At 37.9% G+C, this 12,820-nt stretch overlaps 1 protein-coding gene across 1 annotated transcript; it reads left to right on the forward strand.

Moving 5' to 3' along the window:
- Positions 1–1,413: 1,413 nt before the first annotated feature.
- Positions 1,414–1,908, forward strand: LOC111985136 (uncharacterized). The gene has a single exon (XM_024016784.1). It carries the CDS (start codon positions 1,414–1,416, stop codon positions 1,906–1,908), a length of 495 nt encoding a protein of 164 aa, XP_023872552.1.
- The last annotated feature ends 10,912 nt before the right edge of the window (positions 1,909–12,820 follow it).

Raw genomic sequence — 12,820 nt, forward strand, 5'->3', positions numbered from 1 at the left:
AAAAAAAAAAAAAAAAAAAATCAGGTAAGAGCACTAAGAAATGAATATTTTTGGAGGGTAATAACGCTCGTCAGATCCAGCTTAAACAAAAGCAAGTGGGAAGAGCTTTATCGGTAGAATGAAAAGCATGGCTCTAATTGAATTCTTATTACATGTTAAGATTTTGACAATTCAAAACAAGCATTGTTATAGTGAGACTCAAACCTACAGGTGAGCAGTACTACAAAGGAAAATGGCAAATCCTACTGGGCTACATTGTGTAAATGTCACTCCTCACAACCTGATTGCTTGAATGATTTGTATTATTTTGCACAATTACCTGGTTTGGTCTTTATTATATCTCTAATGAAAGAAAGTTTTTTTTTTTTTGGTTGAGAATCAAACCGAGCACTTTTATTAATTAGCAGGAAAATCTGAAATGACAAACTTGTAAATGTCAAATGGAACATCATCAATATGTAATAATTGATTCTAATCTAAACTTTTGTGTTTTGGTTAATTTACTTTTGCACCTAAGATATTTTAGCCTTTTAGGGCACAAAAAAGGAAAGAATTAGCAATTATATTGATCAACTACAATCAACAAAATTTTTGTTTTATATACTAATCTTAAGATGAGATTCTATTCAATTATTTATGCCATCTATAATCACAAATGTTAAAACTGTCGATAATTTTTGCAACTATATATTATCCGTACATCTCATAGTTTCAGCCATTTTCAAGAACTAGCTAATGCCCTGCACGATGCATAAGCTTAATTGTAAAAAAATTTGTATCAAGTTTTATATAAGGTTTACGAATGATGCTCATTTTGTAGCATATAATATCATTAACATGATATTACGTACGTGTTATTAAGAAGATGAACTGGATCAGGAAATATAAATGGTTAAGAAAAATATAATTATTTAATCTATATATTATATTAAGTATATGAGTTTACTGCTTGTGTAAATTTACTATTATTTTATCTATATATTAAGGAGGAACTAGATCATTAATTTTACGATTCCAGTCCCTCACTGTAGAGTTATCTCATTACATCCCAGCCATTCTCTCAGAGGTTTGACAGTGTTGTAGCATTATTTGTTTTTGGTTTTGCTTGATGTGTTCATTTTATTTTCCTTTTTTATTTTATTTTATTTTCTATGATGTGCAAATATGTGTATACTAACTTTAGTAGGGGGAGCTTATTTTTTTCTCCTCTCTGTAGGAGTCTTTCCTCTCATCTAGGGTGAGCTTATTTCTTCTACTTTAGGGTAAGGGCTGTTTTTCCTCCATCATAACTTGAGTGGTGAGGGGAAGATTTTGCTTCCACTAAGGTCCTTGTTTCTTAAATTAGTGAACAAGAGCCCTAGTACGAATTTACCAACATATACAGTGGGTATAGTATACTTCTTCAGTCCATCAATGGATGTTGATTTTATTGAAAGGCTCCAAAGTATCCACTTGATGGAGGAGGAGGGTGAAGTTATAAAGGTTCGATCAGAGAATCGTGCTAAGATACTAGAGGAGTGTTCATTAAGCCTAATGGGTTGTTTTCATACGACAAAACCAATCAATTTATGGGCTACCAAAAATCTACTAAGGTCAGTGTGGAAACTTGGCCATGATCTAAAGATTACGGATGTTGGTGAGGGGCTAATGCAATTCAAATTCTCTATGGAGAGCCAACTGAATTGGGTCCTGAATAATGGACTGTGGAGCTTGGACAATCACTTATTGTTATTGAAACGATGGGAGAGGGGAATGATGGCATTTACTGTGGACTTCAAAGTTGTACCAATCTGGGTCCAGGTTTGGGGATTGCCTTTTGATCTCATCAATGAAGAAGCAGGGAAAGATATCAGTGGGGGCATTGGGAGAGTCTTGGAAGTGGACTGTAAGGCAAATGCTGCTGACTAAGCTCGCTTCCTGCGGATTAGAGTTGAATTGCCATTGGATAAGCCAATCCGGAGGGGAGCTCCAGTACTTAGCTTGGAGGGTGTGAAAGTGCAAATAGCCTTCCAGTATGAATGCTTGGTAGGGTTGTGCTTTAGCTACGACAAGCTCGGACACGAAGCAAGGGATTGCTTGAATCAAGTCTCAGCTACAACAAGTGAAAGGATATATGGGGAGTGGCTTAAGGCAGGGTTTTGAAGTCGAGCTAAATCGGGTGGTCGAAGTTTCAGAGCATAGTCAGGTGGCAAGGATACTACCGGTGATCTAGCTAGGGACCCAATGAAAACACCACAGCAACAAGGTGCAAGCTCGGCAATGGCAAACCTGGCCAACCTGGAAACCCATTACAGACAGAGAGAAATGGCAGGTATTAATTACGAAATTAGTGGAGAAGAGTAATTCCATGAGTAATGAGCAACCCCCACATCAATGCGCAATGCAAACTGATATCCCTAAAATCATGCAACCCGATATTTTAGGGAAGAAATTAACTATGGTGCCAGTTACATTTGTGGAAATGGAAGAAGGAGGTAATACCACCAAACCATGTGATGAAACCCTAGCTGATGTGATAAAAAATAGGTCACATGCCTCTCCACGTGATGCCAAAAAGAAGCCTCCATCTGCAACACGCAAGTGGAAAAAGAAAGAGCACCGAGATGATACCAAAATCAGATTGAAACAAACACAAACTGAGATTGACGGACACAAGCAAATTGGGCAGAATCGACAGAGATGAGCTAGCAAGGATGAAGATAACACAGGGGGAAGGAAACGAAGCAAGGCACAAACAACTTATTCACCATGCACAGCAGCGAAGGCTGATAGCCAGCCCCCCCGAGTGCAATGAATGTGTTAAGCTGGAACTGCAGGGGGCTTGGGAACCCTTATGCAAGCGTAGTCCTCTCTCATTTGGTGAGGGAAAAAGCTCCCAAGGTCCTGTTTTTGATGGAGACGAAACAGATGATGGATGAGATGAAAAAAATACAAACAGAATTACAGTATGATAATATGCTTGCTGTTCCTTGCATCCATAGGGCAGGCAGCCTAGCTATGCTCTGGAAGGAGGAGATCACTTTACATATTCAAACTTACTCTCAAAATCACATTGATGCCCATATCATGACAGACACAACCAATCCATGAGACTTATCGGATTTTATAGGAGACCGAAAGAACATCGCAGACATGAATCATAGAGTTATCTGAGACATCTACACACTCGCGATTCATTGTCGTGGGTATGCTTGGGAGAATTCAACGAAATCTTGAACTCAGCAAAGAAGCAAGGTGGGCTCCCTAAACCCCACCGACTTATGGAGGCATTTTGTACTAAATTATTGCACTGTGGATTGATTGATCTGGGGTACTATGGTCATATGTTTACATGGCAAAATGGAAGGCCAGGGGATGCTTTTGTTCAAGAGCGTCTAGATAGGGCATGTGCTACACTGGATTGGTGAGAGGTTTCCATAGGCAGCAGTGAACCATTTGCAGGTATCATATTTGGATCATGACCCAATTTTTCTAATCATCCATGGTAGTGCAAGCAACACAAGGAAAAAGAAAATCCCAAAAAGGTTTAAGGAAAAATGGGCGACACATCCTGAATGTGAAGCCATTATCCAGGAAGTATGGAGTAGGGAACCACCTGTGGGTAGCCCTATGTTTCGGCTATTCTCAAAAATTAGAGATTGCCGTATGGCCTTGGTAGCTTGGAGTTGAAATATGGGAAGCACTAGAACACGGATTGAGGAGAAAAAACAACTCCAAACCCTTACAACACAAAATGATCCAGCAAATTTAGAGTTAATACAAAGAGTGAGGGATGATATCAATATTCTCTTGTATCAAGAAGAAATAGCTTAGAGACAACATTCTGAATCCATTTGGTTGCCCACTGGCGATAAGAACGCCAAGTTCTTTCATCAAAGAGCTAGTCAACGCCGTCATAAAAATAATATTGATGGCTTTATGGATGAGAGGGGGAGATGGTGTACATCGGATGCTGAAAAGGACGGAGTGGCCGAAAGGTATTTCCAAAGGCTTTTCACTACTACAAAACCCATTCAGATGGACATAGTACTTGATAAAGTGGATCAAGTTGTCACACTGGATATGAACCACACACTCCTCCAGCCATACTTACTAGAAAAGTTCCAACAAGCACTCTTCTAAATGCATCCATCAAAATCATTGGGTCCATATGGTATGTCTCCTTTTTTTTCTTTTTTTCTTTTTCTTTTTCTTCAAAAGTATTGGAATATTGTTGGTGATGATGTCATTGAAGCAGTGTTGTCAGTTTTGTCATCGGGTCATATGTTGCACAAAATGAATTACACCCATATTGTCCTCATTCCCAAAATAAATGAGCCAAAAAATGTGGCAAATTTTAGGCCAATTAGTCTTGCTAATGTGGTTTCTAGGATTGTATCCAAAGTCTTGGCCAAGCGGCTAAAACAAATCTTGCTCAATGTAATTTCCGAATCACAAAGTGCTTTTGTGCCTTACTAGTTAATTACCGTGTTACAAACCCATGGGTAGAACTTACCCTTGAAAACCAGCTTGCAAGGGAAGGTTGCCTAAGAGCTTATAAACACATGATTAAGCTTACATTTAACCAATGTGGGATACTAAGATCATAACATACCACCACGTTTCGCAGCCAACGTCCACAATGGCTCACTCTAGCGACACTGACCTTTTGGTTGTCATTTCTCTTTTTAGTGGCTCCACTTAACTATTAGTAATTTTTAATCCAGCCTCTAGGTCGCCCCTTCCAGGATCTGACCACAAAGCCGTAACTCATTTGATCCCATACTCAATGAGCTACACCCGATCAATTGGGGTGATGGTTGGCTCTGATACCAAATGTTACAAACCTATAGGTAGAATTCACCCTTGAAAACTAGCTTGCAAAGGGAGGGTGCCCAAGAGCTTATAAATGCATGATTAAGTTTACATTTAACCAATGTGTGACACTAGAATCATAATATACTGATAATACTATTGTAGCTTTTGAGATATTACATAGGATGCGGAACAAAAGAACAGGAAAGAAAGGGCAAATGGCCATCAAACTGGATATAAGTAAAGCCTATGACTGTGTGGAGTAGAGTTTCCTCAGAAGTATTATGCTCAAGTTGGGGATTGATGAACAATGGGTGCGGTTGGCAATGGAAACAATATGTATAGCCTCCTATTCAATGCTTATAAATGGTGAACCAAGAGGGTACATTACTCCATCCCGGGGTATCAAACAGGGTGACCCACTGTCCCCCTACTTAATCTGCCATGTAGTTGCTTCCCAAAACCTACATGGAATATTGTCTTGCACAAATGAGGTGTGTATCTCACATCTTCTTTTTGTAGATGATAGTTTCATCTTTTGTCGAGCCACCAAGAGGGAATGCCAACATCTTCTTGAATTATAAGTCAATATGAGCAAGCATCAGGCCAAGCAATCAATAGGCAGAAGACGACATTATTCTTTAGCCGAAACACAAAACCGGAGGTCAAAGTGGCAATACAAGGAATGGTGGGGGCAAAGATCATGGAAAATTGTGAAAAGTATTTGGGCCTTCCAATGGTGGGTGGAAAATCAAAAGTCAACACTTTTAAAGAGCTTGGGGAAAAAATCACAAGGAGAGTGATGGGATGGAAGGAGAAATATATTTCTAAAGTGGGTAGAGAGATCCTAATTAAAATGGTGGCTCAAGCAATCCCTAAGGTACTATGTGATACCATAAATTCTACGTTGGCAAAATATTGGTGGGGCAAACAAAGGATGAGAAGAAAATCCATTGGATTAATTGGAAGAAGTTATGCACTCCAAAGAAAAAGGGTGGTATGGGGTTTTGAGACATCCAAGCCTTTAACTTAGCTTTATTGGCGAAACAAGCATGTGGCTAATCCAAGATACACATTCCTTGTTCTATAGGGTGTACAAATCAAGATATTTCCCAACATGCACTTTCATGGAGGCAGGGCTTGGTAACAACCCATCCTATGTGTGGCGGAGCCTGCTGGCAGCAAGAGATCTGATAAGGGAGGGTTCAGTATGGCAGGTGGGTGATGGAAGAACCATTGAAGTCTCCACCCACAAGTGGCTCTCACATAAGCCTTTGTTCGTTGGGGAGTCTCGGCCAAATCTGATGGTAAGTGAGCTAATTGATGAAAACTCTCGGCAGTGGGATGGGGAGAAGCTCTTTGACTTATTTGTGTATCGTACTCAGATGGAGATAATGGCCATACCATTATCACGGGTTGCAGGCAGAGACAAACTGAGTTGGAAGGAGAATAAAGGACAAGTGTTTAGCGTGAAATCTACCTATCAAGTAGCACTAAGGTTGAAACAACAAGATTATGTTGAGCATTCCATAGCAGCAAGGGATAGGCCTATTTGGAACAAAATATGGTCCCTAAAAGTACCACCCAAAGTTAAGAATTTTATATGGCGTGCCTGTTCAAACATTCTGCCAACCCGAGATAATCTGCATAGGAGGAAGTTGCATGTGGAGCCAATGTGTGGTTTCTGCTGTTAGAACTCAGAAACAATCGAGCATGTGTTATGGACCTGTGCCAGGAACGTATGGGCATTACGTAGAGGGAAACTCCAAAAATGCTCCAATGCAGCCACAAACTTCTTCTCTCTATTTCAGCTACTGGTGGACAGATTGGAGTGTGATGAATTGGAGAAGTGGGCTACGGTGAGTTGGGCACTCTGGACCGCAAGAAACAGATTTTATTTTGAGAGGACTCAGTGGCACCCCAAAAGAATTCTTGGTGAGGCAATTGGTTACCTAAGGGAGTACCACAGATTATGCAATTCATAGAGATAGGCGCTGCACAGAGACATGAATGGGGGGCTTCATTTTTTCGAAATTACATGTAATCGGTTATTTACTTGGTCTGGCGTTACATGACCAAAGATGTATTCTGTTATAGAGTTTTTTTCATCAACAAAGTATTTTTTTATCTTCGATCTCAAAAAAAAAAAAAAAAAAAAAAGAAGACATACTCAAAACTTTTATTATATTTAGTATCACACTCTACGGTTGAGTCTTTTGGCTGAATATTGCTGAATTCGGAATTTATTTGCGTTATGGGCATTGTTCCAACTTATTTGGGAAAATGAGGAGAGAGAGGGAATTTCGGCAACACCGTTGCTGAAATTCCAACAAAAGTATGAGAGAGAAAAAGAAAAAGTGAGAGAGAGAAAATGTTGAATTTCGGCAATGGTATTACCGAAATTCTTGCTGCCCAAGACGCTGACCGGAAAGCAATTGTGGTAATGGCATTGCCGAAATAGGGGGGAAAAATTTGTGCCTATTGTGGCAATGTCATTGTCGAAAATGGGAGGGAAAAAAAAAGGTGGTTGCCGAAATCTGGGAGAAATTAAAAATATATATAATATGCTACGCACACAATATTTTTACAATATTTTAACAACAAATCACAGGTAATTAGTTATTATTAGTTTAAATTTAAATTTAAATTTAACACTGAGATTATTTTTTTAATTCAATAATAATAATCAGTAATAACCTGCCACTTAGAACTTGTTGTAAAAATTGTGTACAATTATCATTTCTCAAAAAAAAAAAAAGTGTAATGTTTTTATGGCAATGCCATTGCCACAAAGCTATTACACTTTTTTTTTTAAATAAAAGTTGGAACAATACCCATAGCTAAAATAAATTCCAGATTCAGCAATTTTCAACGAAAAAACTCCTCTACGGTACTTTTTTCAAAGTAGCTATTGAAGGTTAAATTGTGTTATCTGAAAATTTTTAAAGGCCAAAAATGGCCAAAACAATCCAACTTGGAGTACTGGTACCGGACATTGTGCAATAAGAGAAAGGTGGCAGTTGTAGAGCTATTGTCATTTGTCAAATTTATTCCCAGAAAAACGTACAAATTGATATGTCATATGTGAATATAATTTTGCACGGATCAAAGTGCCAAATGCCCATAGCGTAAATAAATTCCAGATTCAGCAATTTTCAACGAAAAGACTCCTCTACGGTACTTTTTTCAAAGTAGTTATTGAAGGTTAAATTGTGATATCTGAAAATTTTTAAAGGCCAAAAATTGCCAAAACAATCCAACTTGGAGTACTGGTACCGGACATTGTGCAATAAGAGAAAGGTGGCAGTGGTAGAGCTATTGTCATTTGTCAAGTTTATTCCCAGAAAAACGTACAAATTGATATGTCATATGTGAATATAATTTTGCACGGATCAAAGTGCCAAATTAGTACAATAAATTTTATGATATATATTTTAAAAAAATTAATGTGTCAAATTTTAAATATAATGAAAAAAACATTTTGGTAATTGAGGCAATGGAGTTAAGAGCACTCTCATCAAATGTGTCAAATGTCAAATATTTGGCATTTGACACACTAAACACCAAAAACCAACCATCATCAGACGTTTCAAATCCCATAAAATTTGGCATGGAGCTACAATACGCTCTTAAATATGAGAGCATACGGACAAGAATGCCAAAATTTTATATGCTTATTTTATTTACTTTTCCTCTCTCTCTCTCTCCTCCCAACACATCTCTCCTCAAGGACAACAACTTCAGAGTCTCCCAAGGCGCGCCCCAAGCTCTGGACTCCGCCGTTGTGCTCTCTGGCGACCACTTCAAGCTCACTTCAACACCGGCCTCGTCCCCTCCGTCGTTGAGTGCCTCGGTGACGCCAAACAATCCGTCCGCAACACCGCCCGGTGGTTCCTCCTCACGCTCAAGCAGCTCTGTTTGATTTGGGATGGGTTTGATGGGTCTCCCACCTCCGACGCATCACTTCCACGCCGATCTCCCTCTAGCCATGGTTTTTCTCTGTGTTTTTTTTTTTTTTTTTTTTTTTTTGTTGTTGTGGTTTGATGGGTTCGGATGGGCAGTGGTGGTGGTGTTATGCTGATTTTGGTGGTTTGGTTGATTGGTTGATTTGGGTTTTGGGTTTTGTTATGGTTGTCGGTGGTGGTAGATTGTTGGGTGTAGGGTGGGCTATTATGGCAGTGGTGTGGTGTTGTTCTTTGGGCGGTGGTGGTGTGGTGGGCTGTGTAATATATATTACTGTTTGAAGTTTTTTTTAATGATATTTTAATGTGTTGTATATATTATTTTAATGTTTAGAATTAAAAATAGAATACTTGATAAATGGCAAGTTGTAAAATGATGTGCTAAAAATAAAATAGGTGTTTGGTGTGTCAAAATGTCATTTTTTATGAGAGAGATGATGAGAATGCTCTTATGGAGGATTTATAATCATTTAAGGTATTTTACCTTGTGAATTGAGATGAATTTTACTATGCAACTGAATGATCCATTGGGTATGTTGTTTTGCACACCCAAAGATTTGCATCCAAGTCATTGAGGACTTTTTAAGCCTCATAGATAAATATTGGGTTTATTTGTTGGCCATGTGAATTGACAAAATTTGAATCAGATTGGGCTCAATTTGAACGGAAGAAATCATTTGTCTTGCGGCCTAAACATCTAAAATAGTAATAAAATAAAAATTGGGGTCACTTTATTTGGGCTGACCCAATACTTTGATTCAATTTGGGATCACTTCGACGAGAATTTTGCTCATTATCCGTTGTTTTGAAGAGAAGTGATAGACCCTTTTTCTTTCCCGCGAGCTGAAACAGCAAAAGGGAAGTCATTTCTCTCAAAAACTTTTGATTTCTCAAGACCCATCAAAGCAGCGATCTCATGTGGCTAATTAATCTTTGCTTTTGTTTGAATGGTTATTCATTGGTAGTTTGTGTGGTTAAAGAGAGTACTCCTTTATTTAGATGACTTTTCTGTTTTTCAAACTTGAGTTTTGCATTTATTTATTTTATTTGGTGATATGGGTTTGTATGATTACAATGTGGGTGTGGACAAAATTTTGGAATTTTTTATGCTTGGTTTGTTGGATTGTATTTGGACTTCAAATTTGAGGTCATGGGTTTGTATGTCGGTCAAGTGTTTCTTGTTGGGGTTGAATGTAGAGGCTACTTGTTTGGTGTGGTTTGGGAATTTTGATGCTTGCTTGTCAAATGAAGAAATATGATTTTTGATTTGTGAAGTGCTCGATGACAGTTGATGTGGTTTTTGTGAATGTTTATGACTGTTGAAAATTATCGATGTAGTTGGAAAAATGAAACTTTGACAGTCCCTTATGCTTAAGAATTTTATAGTCTATGAGTTTGTGAAAGGATTTTGAAAATGATTTTGGGAGTGGTTTTTGAGGGAATGTGAATTTGTTGTTGCTTGACTTTGTAGCGGTATTGATGTATTTGGTTGTGTTTGAGCTAGGTGGACCTCTAATAAATGTTGGAAACAATTTGGTTTGGAGTTATTGCATGAAACCATAAATGACCGCAACTGTTAGTGCAGTCGGCACTCTCAGTTCTGGAGCCATTTACATTTTTGTTTGTTTGTTTGTGTTTGTTAGAAATATTCAAATTTCTACCTTGCCCTTGTCTTTTCCATTCGCATGCTTTGATTTGTGATCCTGATCGACCGGTCCTGATGAATGCAAGTAGCTTCAGTGTACAAGAACAAAGGGTCTACGAAAAATTTATACCAATTGGGCACTCAATTGATTCCATGGTTGAAAGAAAAATCAGAGGAGCTAGATTTGGTCAATTCTTGGATGCATTTTTTAATGACGGGGTACAAACATTTGATCCTCGTGAGGGCTGTAGCTGAGTGATTATGGACACTGTGAACTCATTTCATTTCTGGGAGATCAGAGGAGTAATCTAAACTCCAGGGGAATTTTTTATGATCATAGCCATGAAGATTGTTTGGGATAGGCTGGAGATCACTTATGCTATTGGCAAGAAGCCTGGTGTAATAAGGAAGGCTTTAGGGATGATGCTGGATATTGAGACTAGTTCAATTGTGAAGCTGACTTGGCTATGTGAGACTTAAGCCAAGGATAGAAAGCAATGGAGTGTGAATGTAAGGGTGCTTTGCGCTGCTGATGATCGGGAGTGTGCTAGTGCCAAGCACGAAAGATGTGGTGAGCTTGCATTTTTATATTTTTGGGCAAGTTTGCAGTGTTCAGACAAGATTGGGAGTTTTGACTAGGATGGGGCTACTTATTACATGGCACAATACTCTCATTGTGTTATCAAGCATATCAGTTTTGGGAGCTAAGAACCGCTTTTCTTCAACCTTTATCCTTTTGATTTATTAAACTTGCCGAGTAACATCTTTCCATTTTTTTTTCGATTATCAAGTGTGGGCTTGCTTATGAGTACTTCAAGTTTGGATGATGACCTCAATTGAAGCAAAATAAGAAGAGTGAGTACCCTCTGTTGGCCTTTCGGTAATAGGGTAGAGAGGAGACAACCGCTGTTCTATCCAGGAATGGCGGCAGTTTATTGATGACCTGTCTTTTGAAAATGTAAGTCCTTTTTCTTTTCCTCTATCAGGAAAGGCGACAGTAATAATCAAATTGGAAGAGAGGGAGAGAGAGAGAGTTTGTGTGTTTTGACCTCATTGTCATATCCCTTATAGTTTGTATTCACATGTTGATTCAACAGTTTTAACTTATTTGATAGTGTAAGAGTGTTATTTAGGAACACTCAAGTCCAATTCAAAGTTTTTCTTATCATGAAGTTAGTAGTGACTGGATAAAGGTAGTTAAATTTATCCATTTAATCTAAAGATAGGATTTTTTGGGGTGGCGGGGGGTGGGGGGGTGTTGTGGGTGTGTGGTGGTGTTGGGAAACTTATATCTATGACTCATACGTCTCTTATTTCTCTTATGGTTGTACAGTTATACTGCAATTGAGTACCCAATAATTGATGGGCAACACCTTATAAATCTACATTTTGGAAAATAGGAGGATAAGAAGATTATGAATTATTTCATTTTCTGGTTGTTGAACAACAGAATTTGCATTCAGGTGGGTTGCACTAGACCCTCGCTAGGGATTCAAGGCTTAAAAGCAAGACTTTCATCCGATTAAGCATTTCCTTATTTTTTTTGGGGGGGGGGGTGGGGGGGGGGAGTGGGGCATCTTCATTTTATACCAAGTTTTCTTGTGGCCATAAAAAAATAATACAGGAAATTTGCCATTATTTTTGTAATAACCTTAACAAATGCATCTATTATAAATATTTTGTTAGAACTACCAGATGAGACAGTTTATCAAGAACAGAAGTGCATTCATGAAATGGTGGAGTTCCTAAGCCCCATAGTTTATCATCTACAGATGCCATGGCCAATGCATAAGTTAAATAAAAGGTTTTGTAGAATTCTACATCAAGAATCAATTTAGAAGTACTTTTTCTAGTATCAACAACTACATTATACTAGATGCTTTCACAAAAGCAAGATCTTTTCATTTTTATTTAATTTTATATGTACAACCAGAGACGGGAGACTTGGACTAGGGGGGGCAATGGCCCCCCCATAATTTTTTTTTTTTAATTAATATATACATAGGCATCAATTTTAACAATTTTGTTTTATAAAATCACACTTTGCCCCTCTTAATATTATCATTAATTCTTTTAAGAGTACTATTCTAGCCACAAAACTTTTCTATAACATTTTTACAAACTGTTGAGGTAGTAAAATTTTATTGGTTTGCATTTGGGTCATTATTTACATCACATTTTTACTTACTAATAACCACTCACTACATTAATAATTTGCAAAAAAAAGTTTGTAATTCTAGCATTTTCCTCATTTTAAATGCCAGATTTAAAATCTAAAGCAAAATAAACAAGCCCAAAAAAATTATTCAATAACAAAAATTGCCAATAGTAAAGCTAAAAACAATTAAACTCAATTAACAAATTTTATCCCAAACAAACAACTTGACCCTTTAAAAAAATTTAAACAAAATAATTTTGT

Source organism: Quercus suber, unplaced genomic scaffold, assembly GCF_002906115.3.
Source record: "Quercus suber isolate HL8 unplaced genomic scaffold, Cork oak 2.0 scaffold_162, whole genome shotgun sequence".
Classification (NCBI taxonomy): Eukaryota; Viridiplantae; Streptophyta; class Magnoliopsida; order Fagales; family Fagaceae; genus Quercus; species Quercus suber.

What these genes read in the sequence shown, in the direction of transcription:
- LOC111985136 (XM_024016784.1), top strand. Translation starts at nt 1,414, where the DNA reads ATGGATGTTGATTTTATTGAAAGGCTCCAAAGTATCCACTTGATGGAG.